The sequence below is a fragment of the Lutra lutra genome, chromosome 12 (assembly GCF_902655055.1).
Source record: "Lutra lutra chromosome 12, mLutLut1.2, whole genome shotgun sequence".
NCBI classification, from domain to species: Eukaryota; Metazoa; Chordata; class Mammalia; order Carnivora; family Mustelidae; genus Lutra; species Lutra lutra.
Genome location: NC_062289.1, coordinates 53,071,579 through 53,087,033, shown reverse-complemented (window position 1 = coordinate 53,087,033; position 15,455 = coordinate 53,071,579). Strand labels below are relative to the sequence as shown.

Genomic DNA, 15,455 nt, shown 5'->3' with positions numbered 1-15,455 from the left:
TAATCAGAATACCAACAGATACTTCCCAAGTATTGTACGTGAAGTACAATACATAACTAAAAATAGCAAAAGCCCTGTGGGTCATAGCTCTTACTAGAATTCAGTTAATATCCCAAAGACCTAAACCTTTATATCCCGAACAACTTCTAGTATATTTTGTTTCCCATATGGCATTCTCATTCAGGGTATTTTCTATGAACATATTCTGATATAAAACTCCTGACTAGGCAGCGCCTGGGTGGCTCAATGGGTTAAAGCCTCTGCCTTCAGCTCAGGTCATGATCCCAGGGTCCTGGGATCGAGACCCGCATCGGGCTCACTGCTAAGCAGGTAGCCTGTTTCCCTTCCTCTCTCTCTGCCTGCCTCTCTGCCTACTCATGATCTCTGTCAAATAAATAAATAAATAAACAAACAAATTCCTGACTAGACTCTATTCTCTAACAGCTATGAATAGTTTATAAAGCAGAGCCCTGAAGGGCATGTGGGCGTCTCTGTCAGTTGAGTGCCTGACTCTTGATTTCAGCTTAGGTCAGAGTCTCAGGGCTATGGGCTCCAGCCCTGTGTCAAGCTTTGCACTCAGTGTGGAGTCAGCTTATCCCTCTCCCTCTGCTCCTCTCCTTCACTCTCTCAAATGAATAAAATCTTTTTTTTTTTTAATTTTTATTTATTTCTTTGAGAGAGAGCAAGAGCACAAGCAAGGGGAGGAGCTGAGGGAGAAAGAGACTCCCTGCTGAAGAAACCCAACACTAGCCTTGATCCCAGTACCCTAAGATCATGACCCGAGCTGAAGGCAGATGTTTGACTGAGCCACCCAGGTACCTCTCAAATAAATAAAATCTTAAAAAACAAAACAAAACAAAAGGAAAGAAAAGAAAAGAAAAAGCAGAGCCTTGAAAGCAGAGCAACAATGAGCTCAAGAGAACAATCATTAAGCATCTGCCTTCGGCTCGGGTCATGATCCCAGGGTCCTGGGACAAAGCCCCACATCGGGCTCCCTGCTCGGCGGAAAGCCTGCCTCTCCGTCTCCCACTCCCCCTACTTGTGTTTCCTCTCCCGCTGTGCCTCTCTGTCAAATAAATATATGAAAATCTTAAAAAAAAAAAAAAAAAGAGAGAGAGAGAGAGAGAGAGAAAACCTGTGGTTCATGAGATGCTTTGCAAGTGGCATCAGGTGACTGCTGAAGTTTAGTTTAAAACCATCCTACTGGGATGCCTAGGTGGCTCAGTTGGTTAAGCATCTGCCTTTGTCACAATCCCAGGGTCCTGGGATTGAGCCCTGCATCAAACTCCCTGCTCAGAGGAAAGCCTGCATCTCCCTCTGCCCCTCACCCCCGCTGTGTACGCACGTGCGCGCTCTCTCTCTCTCAAATAAATAAAATCTTTTAAAAATAAGTAAATAAAACCATCCTACTGCTTTAGAGGCCACACAGCTCTCATCAAACTTTAGTAAGGAAATGGGAAAGTTCCAAAATACTTAAGATGTCATCATACCTCCTAAATATTAGAAAATGCAAAAAAGAATTCTTTAGTGGAAGGCATAATATTATGTAGTTTTGACTATTTCTAAGTCTCAAAAATAAAAACTTTATTATATAAATACTCTAAATATATATACTCATAACATATACATTAATAATGTCAAAAGCTCCAATGTACCATGTATAACTAAAGAAACATTAGAGTTCTTATCCTTATTAAAATTCCCAGCTACCCATCAAAAACATGAATAAGGTTTTCTAACCTTTCAAAGTCACCTTGCCTTGTAAATTTTGATAACCTATACACGGCCCAGTTGTTAAGCTGTTTAGAGGTCATTCCTCTTCCATTATCTATCACTGCAACGGCAGGTTTTCCTTGTGTTTCATCAAAAAGCTATGAAATAAGTTCAAAAGAAAGGAAAAGTCAAATCAATGTCAAAAATATAAAAAGTTATTTATTAAAGAATTAAATGGGCTCATTCATACACTGATGGTGGAAGTGTAAATGTATTATAAGTTACTAAAAGGTATGTCAGCTGTATAAATCAAAGGCCTTAAAATTCTTCATGTCCTTTAATCCAGAAATTCCATTTCTCAGAATTTAGCTTAAGGAACTAATCAGAAACATCTAAAGACCATAAAGATCTTCATGCCAGCACTGTTTACAACAGCAAAAATGTAGAAAAAAATCTAAATCTTTAATAACAATAGACTACATAATTTATAATATAGCCCATAAATGAAACCGTAGCAATGGAAGATTATACTACAGAATAGTCATGATATGGCAAATGTCTACAATGTACTGTGTCAAGAGAAAGTAGATCACCAAAAAAAAGTACACTGTGATCACACATACATGTATACCTATATGCACAGAAAAAGGGCACATAAAAATTTTAACAAGAGAAATCAGATAATTTCTACTTTTAGTTTATTTTCTAATACTTCTAACAATGAACTTGTAATACTTTTATAAAAGGAAGTTAAATTTCTTTATAGTATTATTTTCTTACCAATTTGATCTGTATTCTTCTAATACCAGTGTTTCTAGAAGTAGCAGACAATGAATTGTCAATTAATTCTGCAAGAGCAAAAGCTGGAAAAGAATGAGAAGACATTACTGCTTAACTTTTTCCTCCCAAATACTTCATTTAAAAGTTCAAAGTAGAAGAAACTCTGAAGTACCTTAAGCCATCACTTTTATTTTCCAAAGAGCTAGAATTAAAGTATTATCCTGATCCTAATGATATAATACACAATAAAGGCATCATCATCAATCACCACCAGCATTAAAAAGCAGTCATCAACCAGTACTTGTAAGGCACTATACGGCATGAGTCAGCCAGCCATGATTCCTGGCTTCAAGGAGTTTATAATCTAAAGACAGACATACAGACATAGGAGACAAACAAAAGACCATAACCATAAAATCAAATACTAGTTCATGGTATGTAATACATCATGCACAAGTCAAAAGTAAACACATTCAGAAACAAGGCAGGGCAGGGGTTGCAAATATAAAGCAATTATAAAAATGTCTATTAAGAACTAATGTAGATATAGAAATCCTATGATTAACAGCAACTTATCAAATGGCAGACTGTGTCTAACTGACACAGAACTGCTAATTATTTCCTACTACACAACCAGCTTGATATTCAACTTATCACTGGCTCAGTATTATTAACTAACATTCTTTTTTCTTCAAGGTCACTACTCAAACTATTTCCTACTTTTATTTCCCTAATTAAAAAGGGGAACACACCAAATTTATGTCTCTTACTACCAATGAAGTAATGCAATCCAACTAACACTGTAATTAATCCACAGAGTAGCACCCCAGCAAGCATTCTGCACTCTGAACACTTATGGGATGGCTATGTTTATAAACTAGAAAGAAGTTACCACAAATCAGATATAAGGATCTGGCCAATGGTATTAAGTCTAGAAAACAGAAAAGGAACACTGTAGAAATGGGAGGAAAAAAGAGGTAAGAGAAATTTGGGGGGAAGAAATTTTTGGAATTTGATATCTGCTTACATATGAAAGTACCAAAAAAAAGGAAAAAGAAACAAAGATGGTTTTGAGTCTTTGACCGAACTGGATAAATGGTCATATTTCTCATAAAAGGAAAATTTAGAGAGGAGGAAAGAAAACTCTCCATTTTAGATGCGATGCCCTACCACTCATCAAAGCTCAATGAGTAGAGGTGTTCCATAGGGAGCAAGAATAGATACCAGGTTTTAGACAATAAAAACAGTCATAGGTAAGGATTTCTGCTTTGCCAATAGAATAATTAAGACTTAAATCACCTCATTAGGAGTAAAGTATAAAAAAAAGAGCAGCATGACTTGAAGAGATATCCACCATAGGTCAAGAATAACCAAAAGCAGCACTAAAGGCAAATGAAACAAAAGCAGGGAAAGACCTAGGAATGTACCGTAAAATCACAGCAATCAAAGCAAGAGCTTAAAAAGGGAGATTTTCTGCTTGTTCATGTAATGACAGCAGGAATGAAAACTAGTACAATTAATCTAAAAGATAATGTGTATCAAAAGTCTTAAAAAAATGAATGTACCTATTGACTTCATGATTATAAATTTAGAAATCTATCCCCAGAGAAAGAATTAAAGATTCACTCAATATGCAAATATTTGAACACTATTTTCAGGCATTAATCTAGGAAGAGAACAAAACAGACAAGAGTTGGGGTGCCTGGGTGGCTCAGTGGGTTAAAGCCTCTGCCTTCGGCTCAGGTCATGATCTCAGGGTCCTGGGATCGAGCCCCACATTGGGCTCTCTGCTGAGCGGGGAGCCTGTTTCCTCCTCTCTCTCTCTCTCTCTCTGCCTGCCTCTCTGCCTGCTTGTGATTTCTCTGTGTGTCAAATAAACAAAATCCTTAAAAAAAAAAAAACAGACAAGAGTCCCATTCTTGTGGAGTTAACATTCTAGATAGAAAGATGGAAAAATGATGAGAAAGATGGAAAATGAAATAGAATAATTAATTCCTTAGTACGTTATGCAGTTGTCTATGTGACAGAGAAAAGAATAAGCAGAAAAAAAGAGATCAAATAATAGTAAAGTCACAGAGGGAACACATTGTAATCTTAAACTGGGTGATCAAGGTTAATTTTTGTTGAGAAGGTAATAGGTAAATAAAATTTGAAAGAGATGAGGGAATGAGACAGGGGCTATCTGGGCAAAGAGGCAGAGGGCCCTAAGCTGAGTACACAGCTGGTACTGGAGTGAAAAAACAAAAAGGAAGAGTTACAGAAACAAAAGCTGATAGCAAAGCAGAGCTACAAAGGTCATACAGATAATTATAAAGACTTTGGCTTTTATTCTCAGTGAAATGGGAGTTTTAGCAGAAGAGTAAATATCTGTTCTCTCTTATATTTTCAGCAGAAGTGTTTTCAACAGAAGAGTAAACATCTGACTTCTCAAACCTTATGTGGACAGGCATGAAAGGAGAGATGAATTAAGAGTCTACTATAGAATTTAGGTGGTAATTCCTCAAGGTCAGATTTTAGAAACAGAAATGGTAATAAATGGTCAATTCTATATAAATATTGAAGATAATGCCATAGTGGCAATCCAATTTTCTTACAGACTGGATGAAAGGAATGAGACAAAGAAGAATCAATTGATTTTTGGCCTAAGCAACAAAAAAACAGAGTGATAATCAATTTGAATGGGAAAATTATGTGTAGTTAGGATTCAGTGAACAGATCAGTGTTCCCATCTTAATATATGCTAGTGGAGATATCACATGGGCAGCTGGACAGACAGAACTGGAATTCAAGAGGTAAGTCTGGCATTATTTTCAGTATTTGACTAAAAATTACCATTTCTGGGGCACTTGGATGACTCAGTTAAGCATCTGATTCTTGACTTTGGCTGATTGCTCATGAGCTAAGCCTCATGTCTGGCTCCACATTCAGTGTGGAGCTTGCTTGAGATTCTCTCTCTCCCTTTCCCTCTGCCCCTTACCCCACTCACACACACTCTCTCTCTAAACGGATAAATAAAATCTTTAAAAAAAAAAAAATTACCATTTCTACCACCTCCATTGAGGAGTCACTGCCATAACACTGGTATTTAGAACCATGTAATTGGACAAGATCACTAAGGAAGTAAGAGAAGAGAAGAGACCGAGGACTAAACTGTGAGGCACTTCAATATAAAGAAGGTTGAGAAGAGAGGTCAATTTTATCTCAATTAAAAAAAAAAGAAAAGAAAAAGATGGGAAGGGAAGAGAAGAAAGAAGGCAGCCAGTAAGGTAGAAACAGAAGTATGGTTTCTCAAAAGCCAAGTGAAGATTATTTTATCAAGGAAGAAAAGTGATAAACTGTAATTACCTTGAGTAAAATGGGAACTGAAAGCTGATCACTGGATTTAGCCACGGGTGACCCTCAAAGAGTACAAGAGAATGAATAAGAAAGAATGGGAAGAGAAGCACCACTGCTGATAGTAAATACAGTCAACTCTTTTGAGGAGTTCTATAAACAGGAGCAAAAACTGGGCAGTTAGCTGGTGAAAGAATATGATGTTTTTAAGATGGGAGAAATAAGATGGGAGCTTCCTTATATATAAGGAACAATATCAGAGGTAATAAGTAGACTGGTTAGGAGTTCAAGTTCTGTAATTCCTCTGCTAGGGTCCAAATTCTGGCTCCAACACTTACTACCAGGATGGCCTTTGTTAAGCTACCTAAAATCTCTTAGCCTCAAGTTTCTTCAGTGAAGTAGGGTCATTATGTAACATTAGTTACCACACAGGATTAAGGATTAAATGAGATAATGTTCATAAAGAACTTGGCATGCTGCCTGGCACAGTAGCTGATAGTAATTACTACTAGTACTCAGGGTGAGGATGTGTACAATGACTTAGACAAAAGAATATTCAGTCACGTGTAACAATTAAAAAAGACTGAAAACAACCTAAACGTCTAAAAGAACACTTTTGAAAGAAATTTGTTATATAAATACTACATAAACACTAAAAACAAATACACATTGACATATATATAAAAGATGTTCATTATATTTTAAACAAAAAAGTAGGTTAAAGGAGTATGTTCCATATAAAACCACTAAAAAAGAAATATAGAAAAAAATTTGAAATGATAAACACCAAAGTAAAAGTGGTGGTTCTATCTGGATGGTAGAGATAAGATGTTCTTTATGTTTTTTCTGCTCATCTATGTCTTCTATTTCCTACAAACTATAATACATACACACAAAAAATATTTTTAATATGAAAGTTTATAATGAACATCTAAGTAGTAGTAAACACTTTGGCAGGGTCCAGACAGAAAAGACTCTCTAAAGCAACTGATTTGTAAAGATCACTAGCAAACAGTCCAAAGGTAGGATAAAAACTTGTGAGAAGTAAGGTGTAAAGAAATAATAAAGAAATGGAGACCAGAACACAAGCCACTTACTTGTGTAATTCAACCACACAAATTTGCAAGGTAAAAAAAAAATTCTCAATTGGGAGACATCCACAGGAAGCCAGGAAGAATAAATCAAGAGTACACAGGAGATGGAAAGATAGGATGGTACATTTCTTTGAGTTAAAATGGAATGAATCAGTATAGAAGATTAGTTTTAAAGGGAGGTATCTTTACTCTAAAAATGACTTTGATAGAAAAGAAATACTGATTGATGAAGAGGCTAAAGTAAGGAAGTTCACAATGACTGGTCATAATCTTCTAATTAAAGTAGAAAGAATTTTTTTAAACAGTGAAGGAATGTGACATGTGGTCAAGGGATAAAAGAGTAACAGTTTGTCAAAAATTAGTTTAAATGTAATACTTACGCAAAGGATTTTGTCCTTCACTTGCATAATATTCATACATGCCACTTTTAACCAGTGTGTCATAGTGAGGTAGGAAGTCAATTCGTTCTTTTGTAGCTGTTAGTAGTAACTGATTAACTGACTGTAGCAGGTATAGAGTGACTCCATCTTTAACAGTGTCATCTGTAATTAAGAAGTAATATCTTAAGCGCTACATAGCACCAGAAATACAACTGATTTGTAATTCTGAATATGCAAATCGTATCTATAAGATATCTTTAAAGATAGTACAGGCAAACCCTCAAACAATGGATCTATCTATAAATTCAGCTGTATTTTATTAAGGATAGTACGTTAGAATAGGCCCAAATACTTCCACTCATCTGAAACACTCAATTCTTAATACATTAAACTATCACAGGAAATCAGATGACGAACTGCATTAGAGAGGCATTAACATGAATGGAGAAATAGGATTAAACTTAAAAGGAATCATATATGAAAACGTGGCAGGTCCCAAAATCTAATTAGATAAAAAAAATACATTGGAAGAATCCAAGTTCATGAGAATTAATTTCTTGAGGGCCCATGTAAAAAAATGTGACCAGGTATTGCACAACATCTCACCATCTGCAGCATAACTGATAACTCTATTTCTATAATCTTGTTTTAAAAATATGACCTCAGGGCGCCTGGGTTGCTGAGTCGGTTAAGCATCTGACTCTTGATTTCAGCTCAAATCATGATCTCAGGGTGGTGAGGTAGACCTCAGGCTCCATGCTCTATGGGAAGTCTTCTCAAGCTGCTCTCCCCACCTCCTGCCCTCCCCCCACTTGAACACATGTGTTCTCTAAAATAAATAAATAAATCTTTAAAAAAGAAGAAAAAAAATGACCTCTGCATAAACTGCGCATATATAGTCCGTTTCCTCCTCCATTCGAAGAAAGTAACCAAAATTTCAATAGTTTTAGTTACTTATCTGTGTAATGAAATACTTATTGCCCTATGATGTATTAGAACATATTAAATATAAAGCCATCAATTAAGCACTGCTTACCAAAATTATCACAGGTAATTTCTTTCCTACTTGTTGTTGTAATAACAAATTTCTCTTCGGCTGAAATGCCAAGTGTCTATCCAAAATAAGAGGGATAAAATCAATTATTACACAAAGGAAATAAATATGCCATTCAAGTTTATAAGATGAAAATATTGAAAGTGTATCAGAATCTTGTAACAATTACTGTTTACATAAAAAAACTAAGTTTCAACACTTCAAAACTGAAATTTTACAACTAATCAAAAAATGAGAATTAGAAAAATGAGTTAACATTTTCATTAAAATTTTATATATCTTTAAAATTAGAAGATATATACTCTTTCTAAAATTAAACAACAATATACAGTTAAGTGAAAAGACCAACTTCTGCTTCAGGTAATGATAGACTAATCTTAGAACAGTCTTACCACCAAAGACAACTAAAAGAAATCTAAACTAATAATACTTGAATCTTCAATAGCTATATTAAACCCTATTGGTTCCTACTGAAACTAATTAAGGCACCAACTCCTAACTCTAAAAACTAATTGAAGGGAAAGAATAAAGCATTTACCTTGCTTTTTTGTACCAACTATAGTTACAGGTAACCAAATGGCTCTACTTGATGAGGTAAAGCTGTTCTTTAGAGAACTGCAGCTAATAAATATAAGAGGAATGGCAATCAGAATATCACCATCACTAGATGAACCACCAGCTCAAATTTTATTATGAAGGAATTCAGCTGAACTATCTGATACCCACTAATATTATCTTAGCATTGTTAAGGGGGAGAAATATCCATTTATTACATTCTTCTCAATATAATAGAACATAAAGCACCAGCACCACCTATAAGTATTCTTTGCCTCCATACCTCAAAGAAGTTGAACCTAAACTTTGCTTATAAACCTTTAAAAATAACTTGTTTACAGGATATATGGAGATAAAACAAGTTACACCATAAAGGAGCAGAGACAAATCCAGAATGTGCACTATTAAAGAAAAACCTACTTGATTTCTTCAACAAGCCAATGTCAGGAAAAATAAGGAGACTGGGGAAAGAGGGTTTTGCTCAAATGCTCTAAATTTTAAAAGAATTAAGATGCATAAAAAACCAGATTCAACATCTGAGGACCCAGGTGGAATCCGGATTTAAATAAACTATTAAAAAAGACATTTTGAAATAGGTATCTGAATATGGATTAAGCTATTAAATGATATTTTAAGATGTTAATTTTGATGGTATGATCACAGAAATGCATGTGAAATAGATAGGAGCAAAGTGAACCAGGAACTGGAATATGCTACAAAAGACAAAGATGATGCTTGTGTGGTGAATACTTGGTAACTGTTGAATCTGGATGATGAGTTAATGTGGGCTCATTATACTACTATCTCTAAGGATGTTTGAAGCTTTCTATAAGAAAAAATTTGTAATGTAAAATATACTATAATAAATTAGTGGAAAAGAACAGTGGACCCTGAAACAGATGTGTGTGTATGTGTGTGTGTGTGGGTGTGTGTATGTATGTATGTATGTATACACACACACACACACACACACATATATGCAGATGATCTTGATAGGAGGAGACATTATAAATTGGTGGGAAAAGAATAATTTCAATGAATGATAATAAAACAGCTAGTTAACTGCATAAAAATGGTAAAATAAAATCCCCATCTCAACATACACAAAAAAAGTCCAAGAGAATTAAAGACACTGCATATTAACCCAAATTTTAGAGGAAAACATGGAATAATTTTGAGTAGAGAGAAGGATCTCTGAAAATATGTAAAAGGTGCAAGACAAAGGAAAAAACTAGAAAATATGAAAAGATGCTCATCTTCACTAGTTATTAGAGAAATTAAAATAACTTATCATTCTCATGAGACTGGCAAAAATTTTAGGTCCTGATAATATAAAGTACAAGTCTCCATATAGGGAAATTGTACCTTATCCACTGCTGAGAAGACTGAAAATCAGTACAACTATATTGAAGAGCAATCTGGTATCCTTTACTAATACTGAAGATAATCATCTCGCATGCAATTCCATCCCACAGAAATGAAGCTATGCATATAAACGGATGGGGAATTAAATTGTACTTGTTTAACAAATAAAAACTGTTTTTACAGAACTTCATTAGGGTTTTGTGCACTGAGTCTTTATTTCTTAGCTAGAAGTACTTTATTTCTACCGTGTCCCACTTGTTAGATCAGGTGCTTATGCATCCTGTAGAACAAAATTTGTTCTTACAGTCACTGAAAAAACTATGTGCCCAGTTGAATTTTTAAGATCTATGTAAATCTGAAAATTAAATATTTATATCTAATTATTCCATATTCTCTTCTCCATTAATCTATTATTCAATTGAGATACTAAGTTATCGGGCACCTGGGTGGCTCAGTGGGTTAAGCCTCTGCCTTCGGCTCAGGTCATGGTCTCACGGTCCTAGGACTGAGCCCCGCATCGGGCTCTCTGCTCAGCAGGGAGCCTGCTTCCTCCTCTCTCTCTCTGCCTGCCTCTCTGGCTACTTGTGATCTCTGTCAAATAAATAAATAAAATCTTAAAAAAAAAAAAGATACTAAATTATCTTTTTTCTTTACTCGTAATTCTATATAAAAATTATTTCTTCAATAATTTTTCCAAATATTTGGAAGCATTGATATTTGACAAATATAAATTAAATATTTTTAATTATTATGTTTTTGTTCAAGATGGCATATCCTTTTCTCTCTGTATTTTTAGCCTAATTCTATCTTATCAGGCATAAACTAAAGACTTTCATGTGTTCATGTTAACCTGGTCTTGAATACAGATATACCTCCTCTGCCTTTCCCTACACAAAAGCAGGATAACGTTCTATCTGGGCAAGTGTCTTGACTAGGTTTTTTCCATTTTTATATGAACACTTTGGTCCCATCTTTTTCTGGGTTAATTGGTAATGAAGATGGAAGTGCCTTTAATGGGTAATAAAAATTACCTACCTTCCATCTCTATAGGTCAGCCTCAAACTACTTGCTGCCCAACTTCTCTCAAAAGCCAATTTTAAGCAAGATCTATAAAGGGCTAACTAAATTATAGTCCATAAAATCTTCAGATACTTTAAAGTTCATCCATGAGTTAAGTCAGAAACTATATACTTCAATGCACTGCTCTGAAACTCTGCAAATTAGCCTTCAATGATTTGTCCTTTGACATTATATCCAATGGTTTTGTCCCTGAATCACTCACAGACAAGGAACACCCATACTGCACTTGAGTGAGAAATCTCTAAAAAAAATTTGAGTGGTTACTGGCTAACACAGCTTGCGCTACCCAAAGTAACACAAATATCCTACCTTGCATTAAAGGAAATAAGCAGCAGACTTTCCTATCTTTAGGGATGTTGTCCGTTTTACCAGGATTTATAAGGAATCTAGGGAAAAGTTTTTCTCAAGTCAAAGCTTTGCTTCACTAGCACTTGGAATGTTTTTATTCTATAGACACTGTAGTTTTTCTATAAATTATCTGTCCTTTGTTTTGACCCCTAAGAAACTCAAAGCTGACTTTATGGCTCAGCAATGGTGTAAGATATTTGTAAGGCATTATCAAAGTTTGTTAACTCTCTTCAGGTTACTATTTTATTCCTTCCTATATCTACTTTTATATTTCTTCCTTTTCTGGATTTTTTTCAAGATTTTATTTTTAAGTAATTTCCACATCCAACATGGGGCTCAAACCCACAACCCCAAGATCAAGAGTCACATGCTCTACAGATTGAACCAGCCAGGTGCCCCTCATCTTCTGGAATTTTTAATATATGTACCCTATGTACAAGTTCTTTTTAAAGGAAGAGAGTGATTCATGTAACTAAACAGCTATAAACCAACCATTAGGTAAGGCTCCTGCCCTCAAGGACCATACAGAAATTTTTTTTTTTTTAGTACAATGATATAAGTGCCATGATAGGGTCACAAGCTATAGTGAAACCATACAAAGGAAAAAGTAGGCATTTCCTTAAATATGGAGATAGAGGGAAACGTTTACATACTTCCCTTAATGTCTCAATATATCTTAAGAACTAGGCAAATGAATCATCCTCTAATCTTTGAGTCTGCAAGGCCACAAGGGTTCAAGTGAGTCAAAAGCTGCTTATCACAGGTCTAAGGGATTCTTCCAGATCTATTCCTTCCTCCCTTTTTTCCCCCTTTTTTACTCTTTCTTCTTTTGTCCTCTTGATTGCCACCTTCTTCCACAAGGTGAGCGTTCCCCAAATAAGTTTAGGATCCATAATACTTTCTAGCATTACAAACACTTACTGGTTTAAGTTCTAATGAAAAACTTTAATTTAGTGCACTATTTTATCTCCCCCCTCACACACACACAAGGAAAATGAAGGCTTTAGTAAACAGTGTGGGCACTGTGGAGGTTTTTTTAATAAAAATAACAAGCATCAGAATCAAACAGAACTCCATTCTTAATCCCAGTTTCACTCCTTAGTATCTGTATAACCTTGGACTTAATTGAATAATTTAATTCAACTGTTCATGTAGGTAATGGAAACAATGTTAGTATGGGATTAGGTTATATAATGTAATGATGCTTTAAAAAGTAAATTCTCTGAAAAAAGTTTGCCTTCCATTTTTTTTTTCTTACTAGTTCTTCCCTCTCACTTCTAGTCAAATTTAACCTTTGTCTCTTCCAGCAGGAAGAAGTGAATTAGTCAAAAGAAATAGTCTCCTTGGTTTTCAGATTAAAATACTGAAGGTGGAGCCTGGGTGGCTCAGTGGGTTAAGCCTCAGCCTTCCGCTCAGGTCATGATCTCAGGGTCTTGGGATCAAGCCCTGCATCGGGGTTCTCTGCTTGGTGACGAGCTTGCTTCCCCCCTCTCTCTCTGCCTGCCTCTCTGCCTACTTGTGATCTCTGTCTGTCAAATAATTAAATAAAATCTTAAAAAAAAAATACCGAAGGACTGGGGCACCTGGGTAGCTCAGTCAGTTAAGCATCCGATTTCAGCTCAGGTTGTAATCTGGGGGCCCTGGGATTGAGACCACCTACAGCTCCCTATTCAGCGAGGAGTCTGCTTCTCCCTTCCCCACTCCCCTAGGCTCATTCACGCACTCTTGCTCTCTCTCAATAAATAAATAAAATATTTAAAAATATATGTTTAAAGAGTGGAATAAATATATATGTTCCCTATTACAACTTAATTTGAGGCAAAGAGGTATAACAAAGAACATGGGTTCTGGGTTTGAATCCTAATTTGAGACTGTACTATCTGTTTGACTTAAGTGAGCCACCCACCTTTAAAAGTGACTTTCCACTTCTGTAGTAATACTTCCCCCATCTAACAGTGAGACTTCTCATAGTACAGAGTTTATTTCTAGATGGAAAGTAAATCAGCACAACCTTTTTGAAAACCAATCTGAAAATACCTATCAAGAGCTTTAAAAATATTCCTGACCTTGGAGGAAACTTCCAAGAGCCTAAACTAAAGAAAAATAAAAGACATAAAAGACTATTATTCAAAGATGTTTATCATGGCATTACTTAAAATTGGAAGTAATGTAAATGTCGACAAAAAGAAGGGATTTGGTTACGTAAACAGTAGTACTAAACAAACCATTTCAAACTTTGATTAGGAAGACTTGCCTTAAAATAGAAAAATACTAAAAATATTAAATGAAAAAATAGCTATAAAAAATTGGGGTAGGGATACAAAGAAATAATCCCAAGTGCTACCAGTAGTTGTAAACTTTACAGTGACGAAAAGGTTTACTTTCCCCCCCTCTGGTTCCATAGTTCCTTTAATTTGCAGATCTTTTTAACAACAAAATTAATAAACATAAAGAGTTTCTTTTTGGTATGGTCTTGAATAAATAACATTCATCAAAAAAGATGAGCACTCATTCATTTGGTTTTCATATATACATGGGAATCTGCTATCTCCAGGCACAGAATTAATTCAGTCTTTATACATTTTTCTCTTCACTCATTCATTCTAATTTCGACATTTACCGTGTATCAGGCATGGTTCTAGACACTGGGAATACAGTTGTGAACAAACCAAGGTCCTAGCTTTCAAGTCCCTTTTATTCTGTGGGTCTTGATTTCAATTATTTCAGCAACTATAGAGTTATGTGTCTAGAACAGTACTAAATCATCAGTCTAATCAATTTAAAACAATGCTTCAGGGGCGCCTGGGTGGCTCAGTGGGTTAAAGCCTCTGCCTTCAGCTCAGGTCATAATCTCAGGGTCCTGGGATCGAGCCCCGCATAGGGCTCTCTGCTCAGCAGGGAGCCTGCTTCCTCCTCCCTCTCTCTGCCTGCCTCTCTACTTGTGATCTCTGCCTGTCAAATAAATAAATAAAATCTTAAAAACAAACAAACAAACAAACAAACAAAAAAACAATGCTTCACACAAAGTTCTCTTCCCTGGGAAACTAAGTGTTCTCTGTAGCTTAAAAAGAACTTCATGTGGTTAAGGCTGCAGAGAACTATATTCCTCCTTTAAAGCTCAGGTACCTCCTCCACCTCCTACCTATAAAATTCTTCACAGTTTAAAGTAGCTTTTCCTACGTAGTCATTAATTTTTAAAGCAAACTAATACAGTGTAGATACATATATCACGAATATATATATTCATTCACACACACACATATATATCTCACCCATACATATACACACACACACTCGGGCATACACACCCTTCTTTGGTGTTCCACAACTGCCCACAGGCACCTTTCGAATTAGTTCTAAAACTCTCAAGGGCTAGGGTTCAGAAAACCAGAAGGGCAGCTTCCACCTGCGAAGCTAACTGGGAGAAGTGTTTTCACTACGGAAGGACCCTGACAGGGCGGGCCCATAAACCTCCTTGACAGGACGACTGGGGAAATTATGGTATCACCGAATGCACCTGAGGTCAATCGACTCAGGAATTTCAGAACTCTGAACCATCGCCACACTCCTAGCAAAGGCATCAGGTTCTAACTCGGCGCTCGTATTTTTTTTTAAAAAGTTCCAAACGAAGAGACCCAAGTACCTATCCCTACTGGGAGATAAGTTTAGAGTACTAAGGCCTTAGAGTACTAAGGTCGCCACAGGCCAATTAAACCCGACGTAAGAAATCCCGGGCAGCGAGAACCACCCCCA

At 35.9% G+C, this 15,455-nt stretch overlaps 1 protein-coding gene across 1 annotated transcript in view; it reads right to left on the bottom strand.

The window, feature by feature from the left end:
• The window catches only part of SMCHD1 (structural maintenance of chromosomes flexible hinge domain containing 1), a 156,464-nt gene that overhangs the window by 140,238 nt on the left and 771 nt on the right, over nucleotides 1–15,455 (bottom strand). The window contains 4 exon segments of the mRNA XM_047697061.1: nucleotides 1,741–1,871; nucleotides 2,494–2,576; nucleotides 7,301–7,462; nucleotides 8,337–8,412. Of these exon segments, the coding sequence (XP_047553017.1) occupies nucleotides 1,741–1,871; nucleotides 2,494–2,576; nucleotides 7,301–7,462; nucleotides 8,337–8,412 (452 nt within the window).